Source organism: Bidens hawaiensis, unplaced genomic scaffold (genome assembly GCF_021521415.1).
Source record: "Bidens hawaiensis isolate Kalapana, Puna unplaced genomic scaffold, B.hawaiensis_p1.1 tig00028452_1, whole genome shotgun sequence".
Lineage (NCBI taxonomy): Eukaryota > Viridiplantae > Streptophyta > Magnoliopsida > Asterales > Asteraceae > Bidens > Bidens hawaiensis.
The window spans coordinates 23,068-33,343 of NW_027494636.1; the positions used below are offsets into that span (position 1 = coordinate 23,068).

Here is a 10,276-nt window from a genome sequence, read left to right on the forward strand (position 1 = left end):
CCTACATCAAGATTAGATCGCGTTTGCAAACCGATTCGTTTAAAGGTACGTTTTATAACGAAACACTTGTTTGGCTCGTTTAGTACCCTTAGATCTGTACAAATGATAAATACTAAACAAACGAAATGATTCTTAGCGAAATCCGTTAACATTTGATAGGTTGATTGTTAGGTTAAAGAACCGTAGGTATATATCCATCAACCGCACCATTTAAACGTAATCTTTTGATGTTTGGTGGATTGGGCTTTGTAGGCGCTGTAAATTCGAGTCAAATGATACCAAAACGACCCAACAACTAGTACTCAGATCAACTACCTATCTTGCCTCTACCCGATTTGATGACAACCCGATAGGATACCGAAGTTTTCTCTATTGTAACACACACATTTTCACATTAACTCTGTCAAACTCTATTATCTTACACGTTATGCATAACATTTACACGAGTCAGTAATGAGTCACAAATACAAGTCAGTCTGTACGCGTTGGTGATGAATGTCGAACCTGAATAAGATTATAAATATTATTTAGGTGTTGAATAATTGTATGTGTTATGTGTGTGCATACCTTTACATGTTAAATAAAAAAATAATAATAATAATAAATAAATAAGTCGTGACACACGGTGGATGTGCTGATTAGGAAAATTGTTTATAAACCAATTTTCAAACCCTAAACGCCTCATAACCATTCCAGCCGTCTCCAAGGTGATTTATCTGAGTTATTGGCTGATTTTAGGGTGCTAGTGGGTGAATAGAAGCTTAGAGTTAGTCCATATTATCAATCAGTTGTTCTTGTAAGTGCTTAATCGTTAGAGTTTTGATTTCTTGATTTTCTCTTGATTATTAATGATAAACACTACATGATAATATGGTATTAGTAATATGGATGTTAGATGAAGTTAGTGATGTTTAAAAATCGTTTGTTGGTGAATTAGAACATTAGGGTTGTTGTAAAAAGGAATTATAGATGAGTTTTGATGTTAACAGTTTGCTGACATATCCATACTTGCTTATAGTTTTGCCTATAACTCGATTATAAATTATTATTTCTTATCCATTCTTGATTCCATGATATTCTTTTCTTAGTCTAGTTTCTAGAAAGCTATTGTTTGTAATTTTTGGACGAGTAGATCATAGTTTTTCTGATTTTACAATATAGCATGTCAAAAATGATTTGGGAATATGTTTCCTGACCTAATTTCCCGGCATCATAACTTGATGATGACAAATCCAAATGGGTTACTTCTACCTCTGAATGTTCATACTTTCGGTCAGGAGTCTAACCAATTGGCCTAGTTTGAATTGGTATAGTTTAGTGGTTTAACTAGGTCTATACTTTTTGTTGCGCAATCTAATTAATCATCTGCACTTACCTGTGATGATTGATTTATTGTTAATGTTTTACAGAAAGTAAAAAATATAATAAAAATATTTTGAGAGGCCCGATCCATACATTCTTCAATGGTATTTTTTGTGTAATTTATTTCCAAGGGATGCTTGGTGAATAAAATTTGTTTATATATGTTAGAGTTTGTCTCATGAACTAATGATCATAAGTTAAGTTGTAATATGAGTGTTTGGTTGATTGGCTATGATATGATGTGTGGATACACGTTAGGAATTTTTGGTATATTTGACATTACTTATTATCACCAACGAGTCGTCGGGTCAAGTTGTGTTTGTGTGTGAGTCCATACATTTGTCTTAAAGTCATGTGTTGTTGAACACACTCTCATAAGTTAAACACTTGTACTAAGTAACAGTTAACGAGTCAAGTGCATACTATTGATTTTGAGAAAAGTCTATTGCGCGCGTCACTATGTGAGTTCATTCTTTTTCTACTTATTTTTGGGAAGAGAGAACACAAAACACTTTTCCTATACTTGTGTTCGGGAAGAAAGCACAAAACATTTTCTTATACTTGTTTTCGGGGAGAAAACACAATACATTTTCCTATACTTGTTTTCGGGGAGTAAAACAATACATTTGCCTATACTTGTTTTCGGGGAGAAAACACAATTCATTTGCCTATACTTGTTTTCGGGGAGAAAACAAGCACTTATTCAGAGATATTAGTTTTCTGGAGGAAAATGCAGTGACTCGTTTTGGATTTATGTAATTTCTTATATATCACAAGTTTATACTATAAAGTCCTTACATACTTTGAATCGTTAGGATGGGATAGCGGGGTAATATTGAGTAGTATTACTGCGTTGACAAACCCTACCCAGGCTAGTCGTACTAGCACTGCTGTGATGTCATAAAACGGGTGTTCTATTGACCTAACATACATGCGCCAGTGTTTGTGATAGACCTGGTAAGAAGGCCTACATACAGTTAGCTTCGGTTCAACTGTCTAGTAGCTTGTAAATGGGTTAGCTACTCTTGTATATTTGAGATGTACTAAATCTACATATACTATATGCACTACTATTTTCTATAATTTACAAACTCACCAACCCCATGTTAACCCTTAAGTATTTATACTTTGCCAGATTGCTAGGTATACTAGGAGCGAGTTGCATGCATGTTTGGAGTCTCATTTGTCGCATGAAGTCTTATTTTACTTTGTTTTCTATTTGATGGGTTGTGTCTGTTTGAACACATGGTTTATTATTTTAAACCATTTACCTTTACGTTTTCGTAAAACTTTTTAAACTGTCTGGTTTGTTTTTTTTTGTTTTCCCATGTTTGAATGAGACTTAAATAATGTTTTAAATATTTTAAAATAGTTGTTTGGTATAACAACTGAGCTACATCATGTTATTTCACACGTCTTGCCGTAAACTCTATTAGTCGAATATAATAATAATAATTAACAAATTAGTTGGTTTTAACTTTATTCATAAAGTATATATAGGTGTATATATAAAGACCAATCGCAAACACAAGCGCGTGCTCCATCAAACTCCAAACATTTCATCACCAACACACACTTCGTTAGATTTGGGGCTCCTCAAGAACACCTTCAAACCCTAATTTCTTTCTTTCTATTTTTTTTAATTTCAAATTTCCATTTTATTATTATTATTATTATTTTTTTTTTAAAAAAAAAAACCCAATTCCAATTTCCCATCATCATCTTCATCTTCCCGTTGAAAACCCTAATTCAACCCAATTCCGTACAGATTTCAATCTCTTCAATCCTTCAATTCCAACCCAATTCAACCCAGATCTGATACTATTACCCACCCAATTGCAATTACCCGCCTTCAATTTCACGTTTTGAGTTTCAATTTTGAAACCCTAGCTTCGTTGACCCGTTTGATTTCTTGATTTCTTTTGGGGAAATTGATTACCCGGTTCGGGGTTGTGTAGATCTGATGCTAGGGTTCCGTTAATCGGAATTCTAGGGCTTGAATTTGGTGAATTTTGTGAGTTTTTGTGAATATTGTGTTTTGGTATATGTATGGATTCAGGGGTATTAGATGCTGATAGAATAAGCAAAGAGAAGAGCAAGTGGGGTGAAGGTAATAATAATAAAGTTTACACCCGACGCCCGAAAACCGCCACAACCGCTGTCGTTGTCACCGACACCGTAAATAACGACCGAACCATAGTTGTAGAACCTGGACCGGGACCGGGACCGGGACCGGGACCGGGACCGGGACCGTCCGATAATAATAATAATGATAATTATAATAATAATGAGGTGGAAAAGCCAGTGGTTATGGTGGTGGATGGACGGGTGAAGATTAATATAAAGGCTGCGAAGACGAAGGGTGAGATAGTTGAGCTTAAGGAAATGATGAAAACCGAGCTGGAACGGGTGAGACGGTTAGCTCAACGGGTTGAGGATAAGGAAGCGGAGTTAACTGCTTTTTCGACGGAAGTTGTTACGGACGGTTTGGGGTACAATGGTTCGCGGTATTCAGGTAATGATATGGTTGATAGAAGAGCTTTACTTAGAGTTAATTCGGAAATGGGTGCGAGTTATACGAATAGCGGGATAAGGCCTTTTAGACAGTTTAGTGTTTCGGTTATGAATAATAATAATCATCATTATCATCATCATGGTCATGGGGTTGGTGAGTTTTTGGAGAAGGAGAAGCGGACACCGAAGGCGAATCAGTATTATCGGAATTCGGATTTTCTTCTTGGAAAGGATAGATTACCGCCTGAAACGAACAAGAGGCGTAAGTCGAATAGTGGGAGAAAGGCTAAAGTGTCGAATAATATGTTCAAGAATTGTAGTAATTTGTTGCAGAGGTTAATGAAGCATAAACACGGGTGGGTGTTTAACGAGCCAGTTAACGCGCAACAGTTAGGGCTTCATGATTACCATGATATTATTAAGCATCCGATGGATTTGGGCACGATTAAGAGCCGGCTTGCGCAGAACTTTTACAAGTCTGCAATGGAGTTTGCAGCGGACGTCCGGTTGACGTTTCGTAACGCGATGACATATAATCCGAGAGGGCAAGATGTGCACGTGATGGCGGAGGTGTTATCGGAGATATTTGAAGAACGGTGGGCGTTGATTGAAGCGCAATCGAATCAAGATTTGAGATACGGGATGATTTATGACGCGAACACACCGACTCCAACGTCAAGAAAGGTTCCGCATTTTGCACACACGCCTGCGAGAATGTTGTACCGGTCAGAGTCTTTAAACTTGCCTGTGCTGATGAGGCCAACGCCTGCGCCAGCTGTCAGGACACCTGTACCGAAGAAGCCGAAAGCTCGGGACCCGAATAAGAGGAACATGACGTATGAAGAGAAGCAGAAACTTAGTACAAATCTTCAAAGTTTGCCTTCGGAAAAGCTTGATAGTATTGTGCAGATTATTAAAAAGAATACTTCGCTTTCTCAACAAGACGGTGAAATTGAAGTTGACATCGATAGTGTCGATATTGAAACGCTTTGGGAACTCGATCGGTTTGTCATGAATTATAAGAAGAATTTGAGTAAGCATAAAAGGAAAGCTGCACTTGCTGAACAAGCGAGGGTAGAAGCCTGTGACGTTAATCAGGCCGTGGTAATTTTACAAATATTATCTTTTTTATTATTTTATTAAACAAAATCATGTTTTGACTATAGACGTTTAAATGCAGAATCCATCAACGTCCTTACCGGAGGCCTTGAAAGAAAATAAAACGAGTAAGATTTATATATATTTACATTATTTAATTTTATTTGATGTTTTGGCCATTCGGATGATTTAAAAGTCGGTGCGTTTTGGTGTTTATGCAGATGAAACGAATCGTCCGAGCACACCTCCTAATGGCAGTAGTTCAAGCAGTTCTAGCAGTGATTCTGGATCTTCTTCAAGCGGTAATTAACAAATAACAAATACTCTTAGCTGTTTTTAAGGTAATAATTATATTTTGTCGTAGTGTTTTAATCGTTTAGATGTTATTGTTGCAGATTCAGATAGTGATAGTTCATCTGAAGATGCATCAGACGCGGGTCATTCGCCTAGAACCTGAACGGCATAGATTAAGGTAAGCGCGAATACATATATTAAAAAGATATTTGTAGTCATATATTAATTGTTATTTCCATTTTTGCATTGTCGATGTGGCATAATGGCTTACGAAATAAATTAATTTTTATATTTGAGGCGTAACGTTTACTCGTACGCTTATTTAGTTTGTTTTGTTTTTGCAGTTTGTTGCAGATTATGAACAGCTGACAATCTCCTAACAAAGAATGTTTCTGCTATTGGTCTAACCACATCATTTGTTGGTTACAAAACATAAAGCTTTTAAAAAAATGGTATTTTGACTTGAACATGTTGATTTGTAAGTAAGGTTGAAAAGATAATGGTTTTTTTAGGAAGTAGGTGTATGATATAAAGATGGATGGTAGTTAAATGTGTAAGTTTATGAGAAGAAACATGTGGTAGGTGCAAGAGAATGCGGATCGTCGGTGGTGGTTGTGTTCTTTGTATTTGTCGTAAGTTGTTTAATGAAAACGCGTAGGTAGGTTGTAGTTGTCGGTTAATCTGGTGTGCCTTTATAAACAGGTTTTCATGGTTAAAAGTTGGAATGGCATGCTTGGTTAAATGTACAGGGAGTGTATGTTTTAAGTGTTATTAGACCTGCACTACATCACTTGATTTGACCGGTTCAGCTTGGCACTTTGCATGAAAAGATGTTTTAACAAATGAATCTGTTCGTATTTAAGTTTAATCAAATAAATGAACGCGAATTAACGGATGAATTGATGGTTTTTCTTGTGGAAAATATGTTTTAAGACTTCTTGGGGACTCTCTTTAAGAATAAGTATAATACTGTGAGATAAAGGTTTGTTTATTCATTTAATAACAAACCGGCTTTAACGGCATAAAAATGTCTGTTAAAATCTTGGCATGGGTGTTCATAATTTATTTAGTAGATTTAGGAGTAGGAAGTAGATGAGTGTGTAAGTCGTTCAAAAGTTTTATTGTAGACCAAAAACTATTCCGTTTAATAAATACATAAATGAAAATAATTGTTTTGTGTTAATCTTATTTATAAATAAAGGATCATAAAAAAGAGTCGGTTAAGAAGAACTTCATTATACGTTTTTGAAGTTCCTGAAAGATAAAGTGAAAGTCTTTCATGCGGTTTGCTTGATAACCATGTGATGCATTTGAAAAAAATCAACAAAATGCTCTTGTTCATGAAGGTTAGTTGGTTTGTATTTTACTGGGTTGTTACATCCTTAGTTCCCTATTGCTTGGTACATGTATTTGACAGTTCCACGTCTTGCTAGAGTTTTATTAATAAAAATTTTGTTGGTCGTAAAAGAAATTAAACTTCATTATAGGCTAGAAATTATTCCAATTACACAAATGAGCATATTTGTTTGTGTTTCTTCATTTAAACACAATCATGAGTTTTTAAGTGATTATGTTTTAACATTGCAAATTTATATATTTTCCTAAAGCAAATTTTTTTAAGGTATATGTTTTCCTAAAGCATGACTTCTCAATATGCATAATTTATAATATTTAGGGGGGGGGGGGATTTAAAGGATTAAAGTCTTGTTTATATTCATTTGTTAATAAGCAAGTGAAACATAAACAAAGATTCAAAGGTTTGTGTGTCAAGGGAAGGAATTGTTAAGTCCATGCTTTATATATGTTAACACTACATGATGCAACTACAGAGCTGGTTGTTATGGGCTCACATGAAGCGCCAATCAACTGACACCTCAGTCAACACTCTTAACACCATGTCGGGTGACTTAAAGGGACATAGCGGTATCCCCTTAACGCGATCTTCACTCCGTGATGGGTGTGCGCCAGCCCATAACAACCAATCAAACTTTTTTGTTATTTGATTTTTAGTTAATCCACTAGCATATGCTAGTTAGCCGCAACATATAGCTTAATTAAAAAATGGAAAAAAAATTATATACTTAAAATAGTATATTAATAACACAACTTTTCTTTATTTAAATCGATATATGCATGGTATAAAGAGCATAAAATTACTTTTGTTAAATCTAAACATGCATAGTCAAGATTGCATAAACACAATAAGTAAATGCACTGCTAATAAGCTATACAATACGCCTTCATATCAGTTCATAGAACCTCAAAACATCATTTGCAAATCAGTACATACAGACCACAGTTTTCATAACCATCTTAGAACCATCAAAAGACCAGAAACCATATAATACCTCATTCATAGTTTGCTGCAGGAGGCATGTCTCTTCCACCTACATCCTGGGCCTGTCCCGGAGTTGGTCCAGGCCCATACCGCCCCTGCTGCTGGTAGTTATTGGGTGGTGGTGGACCTCTCATGTTGTTGGGCGGTGGTGGCCCGTTCCAGTTATTGGGCTGTGGTGGCCCGTTCCAGTTATTTTGTGGTGGTGGGCCATTCCAGTTGTTGGGCGGTGGTGGGCCGCTCATGATATTGGGCGGTGGTGGGCCATTCCAGTTGTTGGGCGGTGGTGGGCCGCTCATATTGTTGAGCGGTGGTGGAACACTCATGTTATTGGGTGGTGGCGGGCCGCTCATGTTGTTGGGCGGTGGACCAGGTGGTCCGCGGTTGTTTTGCATATTCTCTCTTCGTCTCTCAAAATTTCTTGACCGGTCAAAGTTGCGAGGCCTGTCATTCCTCCTGTTTCTCTCATTGGCCCGAGCATTGTTTCTAATCCACTCTTCATGGTACTTTGGATCATAAGGAACCGCCTTCCCATCGATAAATGGTTCACCTAATGCAGTTATGCAAATTCGAACACCAGCAATTATAAAAATGATTCAACCATTGTTTCAAAATTACCTTAAAGTTTAAACTATTCAATTTTCTAGAAATGAAACATTAATGAAGGAATTTAATACCTCCATAATCCTTGTTCTTAACATCCAGGTAAGAGTCAGGTAGCACCCAACGAACGCCAGGTAATTCTGTTACAGATAATAAAAGTTACAAACTTATTCTTCAAGTATACACAACCAAGAAACAACATAATTTGAAACTTTCAAAAATTCAATTACCTTTAAGCTTATACGACAGTTCTTCAGATACTAGAGCACCAAAAGCAAAATAACATCTAGTTGAAACCGAGTAGATTTTCATCCTTGCTTCATCATAACTGCAAAATCATAATCACAATAAGGGTGTTCAACGAATCAAATTTTGAATACTTGAATTATTCAAATTTATAAACTTTGAAGCAGGATTCAAAACCGAGTTCATTCAAAACATTAAAATTGGATTCAAATTCGATTACTAAATCAAATTTCGACTTTTTGATTCGAACACTAAACACCCCTAGTTGACAAAATGCTCTAGAATTAAAAATCAAATAACAAACCAAACAAAAAGCTAAATGAACGAGAAATCAAATAAGAAACTTAAAGCCAAATGCTGCATATATGAACATAAATTTATGTGCGCATATATAATACAAAATGCATAACTTAAATTCAGATTTCAAATCGAAAATCACATATTCGTATCCGATTCAAAACTTAATTACTAAATTCAATTAAAACTTCGAGTTTTTCGAGTCCAGATTCAAATATTGAACACCCCTGATTACATATGATGTAGACCAAGGGCAGTGTTGCAAAAGTCCCTACTAGGCGCCAATTAATCCCCAATTAATCGCTAGTCCCCACTTCACTGATTAATTTTGGGCTAATCAACCAATTAATCGGTCAATGGTCAAATCAAGCCAAAATCTGCGGTTTCCAGCAAGATTCCGACCAACATCAGCAGCTTTCGGCTAGATTCCATAAAAAAAACAGCGGTTTCCAGCAAGATTCCAGCCAAAATGAGTTTATGTATGTATAAAACAAAAAACTACATAGAAAAATGTGTCTGTATATATATAAAATTGAAAATTATGCATTAAAGTCCGATCCGATTAATTGCACTAGCGGCTAGCGATTGTTACAACACTGACTAGGGGTGTGTAATTACTAGGGATGCAAACGAGCCGAGCTACTCGAGCTCAAATCAAACCGAGCTCTTTAAGCTCAATCCAAACCCGAGCCTCAACAAACCTTTTGAGTTGTTCGAGTAACAAGCTAACTAGAAATCAAATACAGAACCTCATTTCAAGTTTTCGAGCCCGATTCAAATACCGAAAACACCCCTAATTACATTTTATTTAATTATACATATCAATCAAATTATATAAAATGAGATAGAACAAAATAATAATCTGACCTGCCAACAACTTTAGCAAGAGTATTAATATACGACTCAATAATCTCATCTCTAGTAGGCTCGCCTTCGGGTTTCTCAACGACTACAAGCCAATGCTCAAAATCACACCCGTCTAAGAGAATTGTCTCCTTTGGAGGCCTATTGGACCAGTTAGGGTTTGAATCGTTTAACGAAGAGGTTGTTGGCCGTGTGGAGAACGTACGGACGTTATTGGCGGCGGTGAGGGAGTACTGTCGGAGATTGGCGGCGGCGACGGCGAGAGGACGGAGGCGGAGGAAGTGGGAGGTGGTGGTGAAGGAACGAGTCGGGGTTAGGGTTTGGTGTACGGAGGAGAGAAGAGTGCGAAGGAGAATACGAGTCGTCATTTTTGGGGGGTTTGGAGTGTTGTGAAGTTAATTATTAAAAGTTAAAACCCTAAGTTTGGATATGGGATTGGGGATATATGGGTTTAGCCGTTTAGGCTTGGTCGAGAAGGAGATGGTTAATGTCGAAATTGCCCTTTGAATGAGTTTGTAAAATATCTTCAAAGTACGATGGTAATTTGAATTAGGGATTAACAAAATCGGTACCGATTTGGTACTGAATCGATACCATGGTTTTAAATTTCGGGATCGGTACGGTACTGGTATTTCCCGATTTTTTACCCTCGGTACCGGTATT

At 36.6% G+C, this 10,276-nt stretch overlaps 2 protein-coding genes across 2 annotated transcripts; one reads left to right on the plus strand and one right to left on the minus strand.

The window, feature by feature from the left end:
* Positions 1–2,867: 2,867 nt before the first annotated feature.
* On the plus strand, positions 2,868–6,094 carry LOC143576972 (transcription factor GTE4-like). Its single transcript, XM_077060938.1, has 5 exons — positions 2,868–4,980; positions 5,057–5,102; positions 5,196–5,276; positions 5,370–5,446; positions 5,613–6,094. The coding sequence occupies exons 1-4, from the start codon at positions 3,412–3,414 to the stop codon at positions 5,429–5,431; spliced, it is 1,758 nt and encodes a 585-aa protein (XP_076917053.1). The 5' UTR covers positions 2,868–3,411; the 3' UTR covers positions 5,432–5,446; positions 5,613–6,094.
* A 1,382-nt stretch (positions 6,095–7,476) lies between these two features.
* Positions 7,477–10,001, minus strand: LOC143576980 (multiple organellar RNA editing factor 8, chloroplastic/mitochondrial-like). Its single transcript, XM_077060944.1, has 4 exons — positions 9,617–10,001; positions 8,437–8,534; positions 8,281–8,346; positions 7,477–8,153 (listed from the first exon to the last, which is right to left on the minus strand). Exons 1-4 carry the CDS (start codon positions 9,979–9,981, stop codon positions 7,618–7,620), a joined length of 1,065 nt encoding a protein of 354 aa, XP_076917059.1. The 5' UTR covers positions 9,982–10,001; the 3' UTR covers positions 7,477–7,617.
* Between the last annotated feature and the right edge of the window lie 275 nt (positions 10,002–10,276).